Source organism: Pseudophryne corroboree, chromosome 7 (assembly GCF_028390025.1).
Source record: "Pseudophryne corroboree isolate aPseCor3 chromosome 7, aPseCor3.hap2, whole genome shotgun sequence".
Classification (NCBI taxonomy): Eukaryota; Metazoa; Chordata; class Amphibia; order Anura; family Myobatrachidae; genus Pseudophryne; species Pseudophryne corroboree.
The window spans coordinates 270,851,315-270,869,809 of NC_086450.1; the positions used below are offsets into that span (position 1 = coordinate 270,851,315).

The window sequence follows — 18,495 nt, forward strand, 5'->3', positions numbered from 1 at the left end:
CTCCAGTGCCCTCCCTCCCAGACTAGGCAGTCTGGGTATGTATTGCTTGCAAAGAAAGAGGCGGCACTCAGGAGACTATGGTGAACAGATGAATTCTGCTAAAGTTCCACCTGACAGAATTCATCTGTTCACCATAGTCTCCTAAAGTTCCACCTGACAGAATTCATCTGTTCACCATAGTCTCCTGAGTGCCGCCTCTTTCTTTGCAAGCTATATATATATATATCCTATATATTTGGCCAAGTCTGTGATTCTGTGCCTGGCCGTAACGCTGGGTGGAGGCAACGACCTCTGCTCTGTGCCAGCACACCACTAGGGAGGCGGACAAAATCCCCAGGGAACAGCCGCCACTGGACGGACGCCTTACCGTGGCCGGCCACACAAGAGCGGGATTAACAGGGGGTGGGTGGAGGGTCACTAGCCCGGGGCCCCTCAGCCGGAGCTCTGTCCCCATTCAGGTTGCCGGGGCAGGAGGGATCCATGCTGCCGGGAGCGGAGTGCGGGCTGTGCATGCGGCTTCCTCCTCTCGGGCAGCATGGTCGAGCAAACTCCAGCCTCCGCTGCAACCAGGAGAGATGCTGCTGGCGGCGGAGGCTGGAGATTGCTCGACCCTGCTGCCCGAGAGGAGGAAGCCGCATGCACAGCCCGCACTCCGCCCCCGCCAGCGTGGATCCCTCCTGCCCCGGCAACCTGGTGTCCTCTCTCCATGCTGCATCGCTCCCGTTGCCTGTGTGACCAGGCCAGGTGAGCTGCGCTTGCAGCGGGGAGGGGGGGGTTGATGGTCATTTGTGGGGGGGTGATGGTTATTGGCAGTGCCCCCAGTGCAGGTCTCTGTGGAACGAGGTGACATTCACCAAAAGCCTGTTGTCTAAATGCTGCAGCCTAAAAAGCCAGAATGACTCTCACAATGAGTCCTACTCCCCCAGCCCCCCACACCCGCATCACCCCTACTCCCAACCCCCCACCGATGGCACCCCCGCCGCTCCTCTACGCACAGCACCCCTGCACCCCCCCCAACCTGCAGCACCCCACCCTCGCACCCACCTTCCACCCAACCGCACCACCCTGGCAACCAGCCCCCTCCCCCACCCGCAGCGCCCCTCACCCCCAACACCCATGCACCTGCCCCTCCACCACCCCCACAGCCGGCCCTCCCCAACTGCGGTAACCCCACACTCGCCCCTCAACCACCCACAGCGCCTTCGGATCCCCTCCCCCATCCCCGCACCTGCCCCTCCCCTACCTGCGGCGCTTCCGGACCACCACCACCACACCCCCGCAGCTGCCAGTCCCCCACCCACAGCACCTCCCCCCACCCCCATCATCTATAGACACCTTCCCCCATTCGCGGACCTACCACACCTTCCCCTCCACCACCTCTGGACCACCACCCACAGCACCTCAGGACCCCCTCCCCCATCCACGGCTCCCCTGCAGCCACTCGCATCTACATACCCCATCCTGCACCCACACCTCCCCCACCCGCAGCACTTCTACAATCCATCACCCAACCACCCTTGCAACCCCACCTCCCCCTACGCACCCCTCCCCCATCCACAGCATCTACATCCCCCATCCATCCCATACCCACATCTCCCCCACCCACAGCACTTCTGAAACCCATCACCTAAGCTCACCCCCTGCACCTCCAAACGCACACCCCTACATCGCCCCTCCCACATACACATCACCTCCATACCCCCTCCTTCATCCACAGTCCCCCTCCCCCACCAACAGCATCTACACCCATCCGCACTGCCCCTCCCCCACCTGCAGCACCTCTAGACCCACTCCCCCATCCGCCCCCCTCTACACCTACCCCTCCCCCACAGCACCTCTGCACCCTTTCCGCCATCTGTGCCCCTGCACCCACCCCTCCCCCACCCGCAACACCTCTGGACCCCCTCCACCATCCGCTACAAGTGATTCCCTGATTCGGGGTGATCAGCGGCACGGATAGGCACCTCCACCTCACTGAACCCACCCCCTTTCCAAACTCCCCCCACACACTCTGAACTTCTGTGACTATAGTTGCTACCAATGGACATTGGATTAATAAGAAACACTAATACTGTGGCCATTATGTGTCTAAGCGACACTGCTACCTGTGGCCATTGTGTATAAATGGCGCTGCTACCTGTGGGCACTGTGTGTATAAGCGCCTCTGCTACCTGTGGCCACTGTGTGTATAAGCACCTCTGCTACCTGTGCCCATTGTGTGTATAAGCACCTCTGCTACCTGTGGGTAGTGTGTGAATAAGCGGCTCTGCTACCTGTGGGTATTGTGTGTATAAGTGGCTCTGCTACCTGTGGCCATTGTGTGTATAAGCGCTGCTGCTACCTGTGGCCATTGTGTGTATAAGCGCTGCTGCTACCTGTGGCCACAGCACTTTGGTGTCTTATCTATAGCAGTATATACTACACTATGTTATTCATTGTGCCCTGCGGCCACTCTGCACGCCCTCACAAAGGGCTACGCCCCCTTGACAATCTCACGCCCTTCCCACTTGCAATATTTACCCACTGCCATAAAAATATTTTCAGGTAATACTCCATATAATAACAATTATAGCACAGTTGAAGCCCGTGCAGGGGTTACCGGGTCTTAGCCTCTTGCAACCGTATTTTCTCTCTAACAGCATGCCTCTCTTTATCCTCTCCCTACCACCCTGACTCTCCCTATCCTTTACCGATCGCACAGCGTTTCTGTACATTCCCTTTCTCTCCCCCACCCCCCTCTATCTTTTCTCAACCAGACACCATTTATGTATGCCCTCTATACTGTCCTGCGTTTCTGATTCTGTTACCTACCGGCCTGCGTATGTTCAAAGACCTGCAGGGGTTAACGGGGCGTATCCCCTTCCGACTGTGTGAAGAGCGCCTGTAGGGCGCGCTGAATCTCCTAGTATATATATATATATATATATATATATATATATATACACACACACACACACACACAGGTATAGGTTTTTTACATTATCATGTTCATTTCTACCCAGTCATACAGTTGGTGCCGACAGGGTCACCCACATACGACTGTCTCCCATACAGTGTTTACTTTGGAAAAGCTTACAACTACCGACATGCTGACACTTCAACTATTGAAACAAGTATCATCAGGAGTCGGCAATGCCGACAGAGGGATTCCCATAGCTGTTTGTGGCAGAGCACCCACACATGTCGACACATGTGTACTAAATCGCTATAATGGGTAGATTTCAGTATCTGACAGGGAAAACACAGAAATTTTTAACAACTCCTTAACCAGTGCATGTCGTGCAAGATGTATGCACACCTGGAGCTACCGGCCCAGTGTGATTACATCTGCACGAGGTGTGTGCAAACTGTTGCCCTGGAAGCCCAGGTAACTGATCTAGAGCAAACCGTTACGCGACTGAGGGAGATTCACAATCTCGAGCGTAGTTTAGACAGAACGGTGGAGGAGTTGCGGGAGGGGTCACTGGTAGAAGAGGATGATGATCAGGTAGCCAGTTGGGTCACAGTTAGAAGGAAGAAAAAGAGGGGGAGGCTCGACATCTCCGAACTATCAAACCCGAACAAATTTGCCCGATTGGACGAGGAATCGGAGGATGATAGGTGCCGGAGGAGACTGCTCCCTCTAGCATCCAGAGGAGCGGTCCCTCTGGCGCGGTTGGGATAAAAGATAGAGAGGTACCTAGTCAGATGGTGGTGGTAGGGGATTCTATCATCAGGAAGGCAGATAGGGCAATCTGCTACCGGGACCGTGATCGCCGTACAGTCTGTTGTCTCCCGGGTGCTCGGGTACGGCACATAGCAGACCGGGTAGATAGATTGTTGGGAGGGGCTGGGAAACGCCCGGCGGTCTTGGTGCACGTTGGCACCAATGACAAAGTTAGCGGAAGGTGGGATGTCCTTAAGAAAGACTATAGGGACTTAGGAAAGAAACTAAAGGCAAGGACATCTAAGGTAATATTCTCGGAATTATTACCCGTGCCCCGCGCTAGTCCAGGGAGGCAGAGGGAGATTAGGGAGGTAAATGTGTGGTTTAGGGATTGGTGCAGGAAAGAGGGGTTTGTGTTCCTGGAACACTGGGCGGACTTCTCAGTCAGGCACCATCTCTTTTGTCGTGACGGATTGCACCTGACTGAGGAGGGGGCAGCGGTGCTGGGGGGAAGGATGGTTAGAAGGTTGGAGATTTTAAACTAGGAGCCTGGGGGGAGGGTTTAGCTAGAAACTACGGGTCATGCAGTGAGAATAGTGGGGATGGCGGTAGTAAACGAAAGGGGGGAGGGTAAGAGCAGGCGGTAAGGTTACTAACATGGGTACTAAAAGGGATTTTACCAAAGCACTAACCAATGACGATTACAGGTCATCATTGCTACATAAGGTGAAAGATGTCCCTAACGCAAAGGAAAATACTTATCTTAGTTGTATGTATGTAAACGCCAGAAGCATTACTGGTAAAAAGGGTGAACTAGAAATACTTGCAGCAAGCAAACAGTATGATATTATAGGCATTACTGAAACTTGGTGGGATGAATCTCATGATTGGACAGTCAATCTAGAGGGCTATACACTGTTTAGGAGAGACAGACTAAATAAAAAGGGTGGAGGGGTGTGTCTTTACGTAAAGCCAATTTTAAAACCTGATATACGGGAAGATATTCAGGAGGGGACTGTAGACACTGTCGAGACATTATGGGTAGAAATTGCATGCAGGGAAAAAGGAATAAAAAAGTTAGTATTCGGTGTATGCTATAGGCCGCCTGGTATCAACGCATCTGATGAGGAATTGTTACTAAAGCAAATTGAAAGAGCAGCAGGAGTAGGAGACATAGTAGTGATGGGAGATTTTAACTATCCAGAGATAAACTGGAAAAACGATTCATGTGATACTGCTAGGGGCAATATGTTTTTAAACACACTTAATGATAACTACTTAGTCCAACTAATTGAGGAACCAACTAGGTACAATGCAATCTTAGACCTGGTATTAACAAACAATGGGGATTTGGTATCAGGTATTATAGTAGGGGAACCCATAGGAAACAGCGACCACAATATGGTCACATTCAATATCAGTTTCCATAAACAGCCCTATACTGGCTCAACTAGGACTCTAAACTTTAGCAAAGCAAATTTTTAAAAGATGAGGGTATTTTTCAGGGATATTGAATGGGAAGGTTTGTTTTTAGGAAAAAATACTACGGAGAAATGGGAGGTACTAAAATTCCTGCTAGCTAAAAATACACTCAAATTTATTCCTATGAGTAGCAAAAAAAGGAATAAAAATCATAAACCGATGTGGCTTAACAAAAACATTAAGGAACTTATGGGCAAGAAAAGGCGAGCATTTAAAAAATACAAATCTGACGGGGAAGCAAAGTCATTTCAGCACTATAAGGAATGTAACAAAATTTGCAAAAAGGAAATAAGAGCGGCTAAAGTAGAAACTGAAAAACTAGTAGCAAAGGAAAGCAAAGCGAATCCCCAAAAATTCTTTAAATACATTAATGACAAGAGATTAAAGAATGAGAGTATAGGCCCTTTAAAAGACAAGTTGGGAGTCTTAAGCAAAAATGATAATGACATAGCGGACACACTAAATGAGTTTTTTCCAACAGTATTCACTAGAGAGAACCCATTTCAGGGACTGACACACAATCTCAATGAGAATATCCCACTGATAGGTACTTATTTAAGCGAGGAAGTAGTCTGTGACCGATTAAAACATTTAAAGATTAATAAATCACCAGGGCCCGATGGTATTCACCCAAGGGTTCTAATGGAGCTTCACTCTGAACTGGCAAAACCGCTATCTTTGATCTTTAAGGATTCAGTTATATCAGGTATGGTTCCCAAAGACTGGCGTATAGCGGAAGTAGTGCCTATATTCAAAAAGGGAAGTAAAGCTGAACCAGGTAATTATAGACCAGTTAGTCTTACATCTATAGTGGGGAAAGTATTGGAAGGTATTCTAAGAGATAGTATTCAGAAGTTCCTTGAAGTCAATAAGGTCATTAAAAGGAATCAACATGGGTTTATGAAGGACAGATCCTGTCAAACCAACTTACTTGGCTTTTATGAAACAGTAAGCGCAAACCTAGATCAGGGTAAAGACGTGGATGTAATCTTTTTAGACTTTGCCAAAGCGTTCGATACGGTACCACACATGAGACTTATCTACAAGCTACAAGAATCAGGGCTAGGAAGCACAATATGCACTTGGGTCAAAAACTGGTTAGATAATAGGGAGCAGCGCGTTGTGGTTAATGGATCTTTTTCAACTTGGACTGAAGTGCTAAGTGGTATGCCGCAAGGCTCAGTATTAGGACCGCTATTGTTCAATATTTTCATTAACGACCTAACAGAAGGTCTAGAGAGCATGTTGTTAATTTTTGCAGATGATACCAAATTGTGTAAGGCTATAAATACAGAGGAGGATGCAGAGTCTCTTCAGAACGACTTAGTTAAATTAGAAGCATGGGCAGCCAAATGGAGAATGCGCTTCAACACAGACAAGTGTAAGGTAATGCACTGTGGTAACAAGAACAAAAATTACACCTACCTACTAAATGGGGTAAAATTTGGGGATTCTGTACTGGAAAAGGACTTAGGTGTCCTCATAGATAGCAAGCTAAGCAGTAGTACCCAAAGTAGGACTGCAGCAAAGAAGGCTTATAAGATATTAGCATGCATAAAACGGGGTATTGATGCTAGGGACGAGAGTATTATACTCCCGTTATATAAATCACTAGTGAGGCCACACCTTGAATACTGTGTACAATTCTGGGCACCGTACTACAAAAAGGATATCCTGGAGCTTGAAAAGGTAGAGGAGGGAGACCAAACTAATTAAGGGCATGGAGACGATGGAATACAAGGAAAGGCTTGAAAGCCTAGGCATGTTTACATTGGAAAAGCGGAGACTAAGAGGGGATATGATCAACATCTACAAATATATAAGGGGACAATACACAGAGCTTGCGCGGGACCTGTTTTTGGTTAGATCAACACAGAGGACTCGTGGACACTCGCTCAGGTTAGAGGAGAGGAGATTCCGCACAATACGGCGTAAAGGCTTTTTCATGGTAAGGACAATACGTGTTTGGAATTCCCTGCCCGAGGGAGTTGTAATGGCGGAATCTGTCAACACCTTTAAGAATGGGTTAGATAAATTCCTAATGGATAAGGATATCCAGGGGTATGGTGCATAGTCATGCATTATAGTTACTATAAATAGGGATAAAATGCAATGGCTGACAGCAGCATCAGTCAGAAATTTTAGTCAAATCACCATGCATAGGAGACCACAAATAGGTTGAACTCGATGGACAATTGTCTTTTTTCAACCTCAGATACCATGTTACTATGTAACCACACGTGTATATATATATATATATATATATATATATATATATATATATATACATACATACACACACACACACAATTTTGTCAGCCCGGCACTCTGTTTTGAATCCAGAAATTGCCCTGGTGCCCTCAGTGTAAATTCCAATAGCTCGATGGATTTTTTTTCTGATGATTTAAATACACTTGACTTTTCTTAAGACCTTGAGTGCCGCAGCCTTTTTTGAAAGATATATATATATATATATATATATATATATATATATTAGTGCTTCTTATATGAACCCATAGTGCACTAAACAACTGTGCCCCCCTCCGTTTTTCACTGTTAGGTGTCCCACAGTGTTTTGGCTGCCCAGCGTCTCTGTGAGGAGAAAATGGCGCTGTATAGAGTTGTGAGGGCTAAGCCACGCCCCCTTCTCAGCGCGCTTCAGTCCCGCTAATTTTTGACATTTTTATACTGGCGGGGTCTGTATACAGTGCCTATGCACTGTATACTTCTTTGCCAGGATGTATTATGAGGTATAATTGCTGCCCAGGGCGCCCCCCCCCCCCTGCACCCGTGTAGTGCCGCTTGTGTGTGGGAGCACTGGCGCGCAGCGCGACCGCTGCGTGGTACCTCAGTGACTCTGAAGTCTTCTGTTCTTCTAATACTAACCTGGCTTCTTTCTTCTGGCTCTGTGAGGGGGGTGACGGCACGGCTCTGGGAACGAGCAGCTAGGCGAACCAAGTGATCAGACCCTCTGGAGCTAATGGTGTACAGTAGCCTAAGAAGCAGAGCCTTGAAACTTACAGAAGTAGGTCTGCTTCTCTCCCCTCACTCCCACGATGCAGGGAGCCTGTAGCCAGCAGGTCTCCCTGAAAATAATAAACCTAACAAAGTATTTTCAGAGAAACTCAGGAGAGCTCCCCTAGTGTGTGTCCAGTCTCTTTGGGCACAGAGTCTAACTGGAGTCTGGAGGAGGGGCATAGAGGGAGGAGCCAGTTCACACCCATTCAAAGTCTTATAGTGTGCCCATGTCTCCTGCGGATCACGTCTATACCCCATGGTCCTTATGGAATCCCCAGCATCCTCTAGGACGTATGAGAAAGGAAGAAAGTAATGTTTTTCTTGGGATACTGTCATTAGCCAGCACACAGCATGTACAGAGTAATCGCACAGATTACAGCATCAGCTTTATCTAGAATTTGCTATTTCTGGACGGGTTAGGAACAGTCACACAATGGAACAGAATGCAATTAATTTACTTTTTCTTTGCAGTAATAGATATTCTTTTTTGGATTTAACACAGGACTGGTATGAAAATGGAAATCCTCCAACCTTTTGGCTCTCAGGCTTTTTCTTCACCCAAGCATTCCTAACAGGCGCGCAACAGAATTATGCCCGCAAGTACACAATTCCCATTGACCTGCTGGGCTTCGACTTTGAGGTTCTGGATGATAAGGAATATAAACACGCACCTGAGGATGGTAAGAAGCAGTCGCTGCTGCTTCATATTCATAAGTATCATGTGAAAGCTTCACAGTACTCATTGCTGTGTTATCCAGTATAACCAATGTGATTATGCATGCTGCAGTACAAAGTACTTATATTAAACAAGTGCAGTTACTTCTTGTAAAATTGCTGAAGTGAAGCACAGTTCTAAGTTATGAACACAAGTAGTAAACAAAATCAAGCAGTTGTCACTTTTAGTCAAAACATGTACTCTGTAGGGACAGTGTTCAATGGAGGCGGTTCACATTTTCACCATTAGGTACTACAATCCAAAACGGATGATTAGATTTTCAAGAATACAACTGTATATAGGAAAAGTACTTTCATAAGCATATTGAAAACCTAACTGGCAAAGTGTCTGTTTTCTAGCTTAGATTACAACTATAATACAATTATTTTAATGCTTGTTTAATCATAGGTGTATATATTCAAGGATTGTACCTTGATGGAGCACGCTGGGACAGAAAGGCAAAAAAATTAGGAGAATCTTACCCAAAGATCCTGTATGATACCGTTCCTGTGGTTAGTATCATGCTTCATTACTAAAATGAGGGTTTACAAAAGAAGTGTTGAAATAACAACCAATCTGATCATTTTCTAGAATGTACAATATATTTTATAGCAAGACCTGCTTAATTATTGCTATGGGCAACACCTGCACTCTAGTAAAAGTATCCCTAAATCTATTACTGTGTATCATAGAATATTTATGAATTTATCAAATGTAGTATTGGTGATTACCTTTCTGTCACTGTACTGTTACAATGTATGTGCAAAATCAACAGTCTTTGTAAAATCAAATTGTGTGTCACAAGCAAGTATGTAGACGCACACACAAAACAAACCCTGTTCTGTTGCTTTGTACATGAAGATATATTGCCGTGACATGGGTAGCTTCATGTTTTAATAGAAAAAAAAACCTATTTGCTATGTTGCAGATGTGGCTTAAACCTTGCAAGAGGACAGAAATCCCACAGCGACCAAGTTACCTTGCTCCTGTTTACAAGACCAGTGAAAGAAGAGGAACATTATCGACTACAGGACACTCAACTAATTTTGTTATTGCAATGACCCTTCCTTCCGATACCCCCCAGGAGCACTGGATAGGAAGAGGTGTTGCATTGTTATGCCAACTTAATTCATAGCAGCAGTTCATCCAGAGAGGTCTTGTCTCTTTTCTGTGTGTGTTGCCTAGTGGCTTAAACTACAGTATATACAGTACATACACTGATTAAATGAAAACACCAGTTATTTTTGAAGACTAATTTTATTTGATGGTTTACAATGAACAATGTACACATAACAATAGCAATTTTGACAAAAACAGTTGATTGATTAATTGGACACATTTTGCATTTAACAGTCAGACTTTTAAAAGTAACTGCTTTAATAAACAGACTATAATTACATTAACAGACTCTGTAATGGAAAGCTGTGATTGTATTTAACATATTCCAAGTGTTTTAACTGCAGACAGGGTGTAGTGTAAGCAACAATACATCTTCAACCTAATGTCACATAGTGACAAAATTGTGAATACAAGTGCATGAATGACCTCCACATAAGTGAAGCAATGTTCATTGCAAGCTTTATGGAATGCTGGGAGTCAGATATGTATGGTACAGCACAGACTGCAGAACAGCCTTGGACAGTCACAAACTGGAATACTGATGATCAGCAATGTTATCTGAAGTCCACATAATAAAGGAGACATTTGTAAACAAAGGTTTCAGAGTATCACGTATCATATGATGACCTTCTGTATACAGCTAAGGGAGAATTTTAGAGATGTGGTAATGAAACATACCCCACACTAAAACTTAAATTCAGATATCTAACAATTACACTAGTAAAAACTATATTTCATCGTTAACTGAAATGTGACTAATAGATTATATATATATATATATATATATATATAATCTATCTATCTATATATATATCTATATATATATCTACAAAATTGGGTAAAGAAAAAAACAAAAAAAACAGGAAACCCTTGATTGCCCGCCATACAGAAAAAGTAACAAATATACACACACTGTAGAGCAGTTTGGGTGATATCCAATTAGACATAGTATTTTTTCAGCTGGAACAAAAAGGGGCTATTATCGCAATTTTAGCTTGATCATCAGGCTAACCTTTTTGGGGGCAAAAAAGGACCCTTTTTTTGGACGATAACACATGGGATCTGGAGTAAGTTCCCGGACCCTTGTTATTGCGGAAAAATGGGTCTTTAAGGGCTAGTTATCAGGGATTTTGCTTTGCGTCCATAAGGCACACAAAAAACATAATCCCTGATAAATGGCGGCTAGCAGGGCTAATTGGATATCCCCGTGCGAGAGGCTTTTCAAGAAGTAAATTTTCAATGCAAAAGTGCAGCTATACAAAAGTATTTTTGAAGCATATTATGTGTGACTAATGACACCACCTCCACAGAACAAAATAAAGTTATTGTATTCAAACTCTAGATTCAGCTATATATAACTTTTGGTTCTTAAAAAAAAAAAAAAAAAATAATCAGTTTGCTTATGAAACAAGTCACTTATTCAGTAAAGGTAGACATGCATTAGGTCGACAAGTTCAAAAGGTCGACAGGGTCACAAGATCAACATAGAATAGGTAGACAGTAGGAAAGGTCGACAAAAATGGTAGACAATTTTTTTTGGGTCACTTTTCTGCCACAAGCACTATTAGTGTACCGCTTTGCTCGCCAGCAAGGTTACTATGCCCTATCATAGGCTATGTGGATGGTAAAGTATGAAAAAGTACAAAAAAATAAATTAAATAGAAAAAAAACTTGTCGACCATTGTCATGTTGACCTTTTGACCCTCTCGACCTAATACATGTCTACCATCAGAGGTAGACCTGCTGACTGTAGACATTTTTAGTGTAGATCTATAGTCCAGATACCATTGTTTCTAAGGAGTGTACTATAAACATCAGACAAATGGCAAAAAGAAATTCAATCTCGTATACAGTATGAAGTGCCAGTGTCAATGTAGCATACACTACAGGTGAAAAAGGTATGTTTAACTAACAAACTAAACAACCAACTAAAAAGAAAAATGTGATGCGCTTAGACCTCGACATTGAATTCTAATGATCGTAACAAAACCACATATAAAATTATTTGATTTATATATTTAAATTTTGTTGTATATTCTATTTATGGTGGCCAATCCCGGGATCGGCGGGATCCCGGGATTTAGGCCCAAAAATGGCCGGGATTCAATCCCGGGATTGGAAGCTCCAATCCCGGGGATTGAGGGATCAGCGTTGAGCGTCCACAGGACGGGATTGAAAAAATGGCCCGGGATTGGCTTCCCTAATTCTATTCTAACCATAACATGTAAAATATATATACTTTATACTATAGTGTGGTTGTTTTACTATCACAACTCATCCAGAGGTCACTAAGTGATTTAAATTCAAATTTAGACAGAGAATAAATAGAGGTAAATTAGTTATCAATTCATTTTACATATACCGTATATACTCGAGTATAAGTCGACCCGAATATAAGCCGAGGCACCTAATTTTACCACAAAAACCTGGGAAAACTTATTGACTCGAGTATAAGCCTAGGGTGGGAAATGCAGCTCTACCCGTACACAGACCTCATAGTGCCAGGTGTGCCCCACAGTGCCAGATATGCCCCACAGTGCCAAGTGTGCCAGATATGCCCCACAGTGCCAAGTGTGCCAGATATGCCCCACAGTGCCAAGTGTGCCAGATATGCCCCACAGTGCCAAGTGTGTCAGATATGCCCCACAGTGCCAGGTGTGTCAGATATGCCCCACAGTGCCAGGTGTGTCAGATATGCCCCACAGTGCCAGGTGTGTCAGATATGCCCCACAGTGCCAGGTGTGTCAGATATGCCCCACAGTGCTAGATACTTACCCTCCGTCACTCCCGCGCTGTCTTCTGAAGGAGGGATATAGAGAGCGCAGCGCGCGGCTCTCCTGTGTCCCTCCTGCGTCTCCGGCAGCAGCGGCGTGTGTTAAAGGAAGTGCCGGTTCGTGCACTTCCTTTAACACACACACGCCGCTGCCGCCGGAGATGCAGGAGGGACACAGGAGAGCCTCGCGCTGTGCTCTCCGTGTCCCTCCTAACGCTGACTCGAGTATAAGCCGAGGTGGCTTTTTCAGCACAAAACAAAGTGCTGAAAAAGTCGGCTTATACTCGAGTATATACGGTAAGTGGTTCAAGTTTAAGAAAAAATGAACTTGGGCATTTGTGATAATTATTTTATTTTAGTGCTATATATACAGTGCCATGTCAACGTTACCATATATAAGCAGTACTGGATGTATATAGCGCCAATAAAAAATAAAAAAAATGTTTAAAGTATACCACAGAGCAGAAAATCTATACATTTTCAGTAAATGTGTTTTTTTAAGTATTTAAGTTTGTACTTTTTAAATGCAGACCTAATATCTTGCCAGTAAATCATGTGGAGAACACTGCAGGAAGCAACTAGAAGGGTGTTTGTATTTCTGATACCTGCCTTGGATGCATAACATTCTTCACACAACAAGGGATCTGGTCAGGATCCCGGCAGTCATAATGCCAACACCGAAGCCGTAGAACTAAGCTGCGCTCGGGAGGGGGATGGGGAAGGGTGGGGGGGGGGGGGGAGGGGTTAGGCTGTGGGTAAGGAGTGTTAGGGTTAGTGGGCATTGGGGAAAGGTAAGTATAGTTACCTTTCACTGGTTCCCTGGTCACACAGTCCAGCAGGCCGATACAAAGATTCAGCCATACTCATTTGAGAACCCCATTGCATGGTATCCACTAGGGCACATGAACAGGTAAATATACAAATGTGTGTATTTTGTATCTTGGTTTCATCAGTTCTGCTGTAAAGATGTGTAAAGATTCTAAAATAGAAAAGTGAAAAATAACCTGCACTATCCACAGGTCAAAGCTGCCAGAAGGGTCAGATAGACAAACCTGAAATCAGATGTGCGCAGTTATGGATTTGTAGCAAGTTACTGGTTTTAACAGCGTTTCCATTTAAGGTTTAAAAAGCATGTGTCATCTGCAGAGTAGAGAACGTTGCACTTTGACGGACCACCGCTTTCCTTCACAACATGTATATTAGGTCCTTTTATTCATTTAGTAACTTCTTTTGCACGGTCCAAAATTCTACCACAAGGGAACATGGCTGCTGGCTCATTACAATCTGCTACGTTTGCAGTTCCCATTCCGTACGTGATCATAAATTTGTGTGTTGGTGCCCTTAATGTGCCCCTCATTGTGTTTGCCATCCATCCTTTGGTTAGCAAAAGTATTACCTAACATATCAAGTACAAACTAAAATCTGCCAAGACAGGAAATTTTAATACAGAGAGATAATTATCTCAATTAAATGTTCCAATGCGTAAAAGGCATTGGGGGAACAATTCCAATGGGTATGACTTATGGAATAGGTAAACATAAATGTAGGAAAACTTTGCTATGGTTTTTTTGTGTTTGCCTATTCATGCTTAACAAACCAATAATGTCTAAATGGGAGCAATATTAAAATGGTTGTCAAGTTGTTAGAGAGGTTTTGTTACCATCCAGGTAAAACCATATATACTTACTAGCATTATCCTTTCATCTCAGTGTGTGTAGGATAAGGATAATTACCATCTCTTTTTAGGGTTAGCAATACATAGAGCAGTGGTTCCCAAACTTTTTTGAATCACGGCACCCTAGAGTATCAGAATTTTTTTCACGGCACCCCTAAGCCAATAGTTTCTTATTGAAAATTTTAGAAAGAAATATTAAATTAAGTAAATTGTCTTTATATGTCATCCTTAGGGTAACTTATGTGGTGAGGGACAAGATTTGCTTCTGATTGTCAATATATTTTATGATTGGCAGCTATTAACACTGGTTTGGCTTTTTACATTGACCATGCAGAATTTGAATTGGTTCTGGACCACCAACCCGAGGCACCCCTGCAAGTGTCCTGAGGCACCCCAGGGTGCCACGGCGCACAGTTTGGGAACCACTGACATAGAGGTATGAAGGTATGTTTACATACAGGTTGGAAGCTTTGACTGGAAAGTTTAGAGAAGCACTGAGATTAAGTGCAAAGCATGGTGTCTTTTGCAAATGAACATTAGATTTCAATTTGAGGTCAAAGCCACAGCTTTAGAAATATACCCCATTTAATTTAGGTTTCAGAAATGATCAATTAACACTTTCACACGTATACTAGATAATGTATTATGTGCTATAATTATGTCTGTTGGAATGGACCCTGATAACCAAAACATCAATGATACCCATTAAGCTGGCCATGTAAGCCAAGAGGGAAGAAATGCCCAATTTGGCTGAACTGCACGAGAGCTTGGCTTTTGGCAGGCTAAATCATTTATGGCACCATATTCAATTTTGTGAAGGTGAACCTCGTAAATCACTAACACATTCTCACATAAGGCTTTTTTAAAGAAGAAGAATAACAGACCAGCCTGTGGACTTTTATTGAATAGGCAAAAAAAGAACAAGACAAAAGTAAAGAATTGCTTTAGCTACTCGCAATATTCGGTTTGAACAGGTTAGGTTTGCTATTTATCACCTAAAGGATTAACAGTCTTGGATTATCTACTTTTGTGAACAATTAAGTAGCCTGTAAAGAAAACACTAAAATAGGAGTACAATATCCACTGAGGTTTTTGAAAAAATGCATGTAAAAACTTTAGTGAAAAATGTATCCAACACGAAAACAACTTATTTCTAATGTTATTATACTAATATTTTCTTCCAATGCTGTATAGTTTGTTTTTGCATTTAACATCCTTTTTTGTGTGAAAATACATAGGTCCCGTGAAAAGCCGCAGATGTATTTTCACTGCACTTTTCGCGTAAAAAGTGCTCACATATGAGGGATTTGACTTTGTCTGCCAGAGGCAGGTGAAACGAATTCCTGATAGGTGCTGGCATCGAAGGATAAGCGCTGGTTATCGTGGCTAATAGAATAGAACCATGCAAACCAATTAGCTGCGGTAAAGTACCGCAGTTAATTGGATACCACCCTAGGTATTTAAAAAAAAAAAAAAAAAATGAATACACAAGGCCAGGGAGTGTTTGATATTTCTAACAAAAAAACAAACAAAACAATTTGTGGGTAGGAGGATTATGGCCTGTTCCAATCTGGACCCTCCCAATCTGTTTTCTGAAATGCTCACACACCATTTTGTACAGACTGTAATAAAAATAATCATACCCTTGTAGCAATTAGGTCACTCTCCATGAGTTCACCAGTAACAAAGAGAAACATGCAGATAGGTCAGTAATACCATGAAAATGGTGCAATTTACATTAGATTAAATGCAACATTCTATTACATTTAATTTTACACAACACTTGTTTGTTACAGGCATACCAAGCATTAAAGTATTTGCAGAAGCATAACTCCACTGAGGCTCTACCATAATAAACCTAACAGACAATTCTTATGAGAAGACACCACAGGTCCCACAAAACACAGATGAAAGTGCGAGTACATTTGTGTGTGTGTAGTAAATACAACACCATTATCTGGCTATTATAAGTAAATATTAAGCATACCTGATATGTTTAAATGAGCTTATCTGATGTCACTCGACTCCGTTTGCTTCAAATGAAATGCGTTTATCATCCTGTACAGTCCATTGGACACCCGGGACGATATACATATATTTTCCAGTACAAATTACATTCACCTATAATAGCCATTTATTGGTTTTGTTTTTACTACACTTCAGAGCGCCTTCTTGTCTTGTTTTATGCTCCATTACTGGCAATGACTATACAGGAGGAGCTGCCTTTCACCCAGTTATTCACAGTTTTTTCTGATTTATACTATTTGGCATTTTGGGAGGTATCACTACTTAAAGCATCAACCATTTAAAGTAACAGTTTCCTGGTGTCAGAGTCTAGTTCGTTTATATATTCGAGCCATCACAGAATTGATTTAAAGGTTATACATGTAACAGAAGGTATTTTTAGTAAACAGAATCATTAGAAAAAAAAAAGAAGCTAGGAATGATGCAAATATAATTCAACGCATCAAATATCAATACAGGTTGAGTATCCCTTATCCAAAATGCTTGGGACCAGAGGAATTTTGGATAACGGATTTTTCCGTATTTTGGAATAATTGCATACCATAATGAGATATTATGGTGATGGGACCTAAATCTAAGCACAGGATGCATTTATGTTACATATACACCTTATACACAGCCTGAAGGTAATTTTAGCCAATATTTTTTATAACTTTGTGCATTAAACAAAGTGTGTATACATTCACACAATTCATTTATGTTTCATATACACCTTTTACACACAGCCTGAAGGTCATTTAATACAATATTTTTAATAACTTTGAGTATTAAACAAAGTTTGTGTACATTGAGCCATCAAAAAACAAAGGTTTCACTATCTCACTCAAAAAAGTCCGTATTTCGGAATATTCCGTATTTCGGAATATTTGGATATGGGATACTCAACCTGTAGTATGTCAACATTTTATTGAGAAACTCACTTAGGGAACTACTTTGTAAGGCTCTAGAGCGTATTAGTATTTTTTTTGCCATTTAAAACTGCCCTACTACCTAGTAAAAACATAACTTCTAGAGGAGCTTCTGCTCTGGCTGGAGTCTGCTCTGTTACGCTTACAAATCTGGCTGGGGACAGTCAGGTGTAAGTGGGAGGACCAGTCATGTGCAGCAGTTAAGAGACTGGTTCTTATGATTTAAAGGTTATTAACTAAATGGATTTATAACTATACTTTATTATGGTGGGAATATAATTTCACCCAACAGAACAATTCAATTATTTCCCCCTTGTAGGGTGCGAGTGACGCATATGCACACCCATTAAGTATCAGGTTTAGCTGCGCAAAGAGGCTAAACACATCTAAAATACTGTGGCCACAGTGTCAACTTATCGCATATTTCAGGTCACCACCTTAGGAGGTTACAGACGGACATGTCTTCCCTCGTGGCTATTCGCGTCCGAACATAGCAACAATTCAACTGCTCCAGTGAGTGCCTTCTAGTGGCAGCCACGGGGAAAATCATTTGAATCCCCTCTTAATCTAACACAGAACTCCTGGAAAAGGTCACCCCAGTAAAATGGTTTACTTGGGGGTAGTGCAGCTTTAAATTTGGTAGTTGCCATTAGAAAATATGTACATTTTAAAGAAAGAATACATCCTTAAAATGCGTTGTAGAAAAGAAGTTTGGTTCAGTTTATGAGACCAGTGTTAGCAATGTGGATGAAAAACTGCAATAACAAAACACATTTTATCATTCAGCCTAAAAGCACATCATACTAACTTAATGTTAGAAATAAATGTGTAGGCACGGAAGCGAGGCCGGACAATAAGGAAAACATTCTGTGAAAAGTTATATTAATTATAAAGGTGGGGGAGAAATATCACAAAGCACAGTCCATCATGTAAGTAGGTCATAGCACCAGAGCTATTTGTTATCTAAGCACCAAAAATACTTACTGTACAAACAGGATCATTTTGGAATGATCACTATATATAGAAAGTACAAGGTTACTTACTACAGGATAAGTGATCTCAGGATGTGTGGACTGCAGAATGGCTGGACTGACATTTGGCTCTCTGCTGCTCTGGTGATGGGAGGACATTACA

General features: G+C 42.8%; 1 protein-coding gene across 1 annotated transcript in view; it reads left to right on the forward strand.

Annotated features, from left to right (window-relative positions):
• Window positions 1-10,576, forward strand: part of DNAH7 (dynein axonemal heavy chain 7) — a 1,092,938-nt gene extending 1,082,362 nt beyond the window's left edge. The window contains exons 62-64 of the mRNA XM_063934143.1: window positions 8,649-8,826; window positions 9,270-9,373; window positions 9,790-10,576. Of these exons, the coding sequence (XP_063790213.1) occupies window positions 8,649-8,826; window positions 9,270-9,373; window positions 9,790-9,996 (489 nt within the window). The 3' untranslated portion in view covers window positions 9,997-10,576. The remainder of the gene's footprint in view (window positions 1-8,648; window positions 8,827-9,269; window positions 9,374-9,789) is intronic.
• The last annotated feature ends 7,919 nt before the right edge of the window (window positions 10,577-18,495 follow it).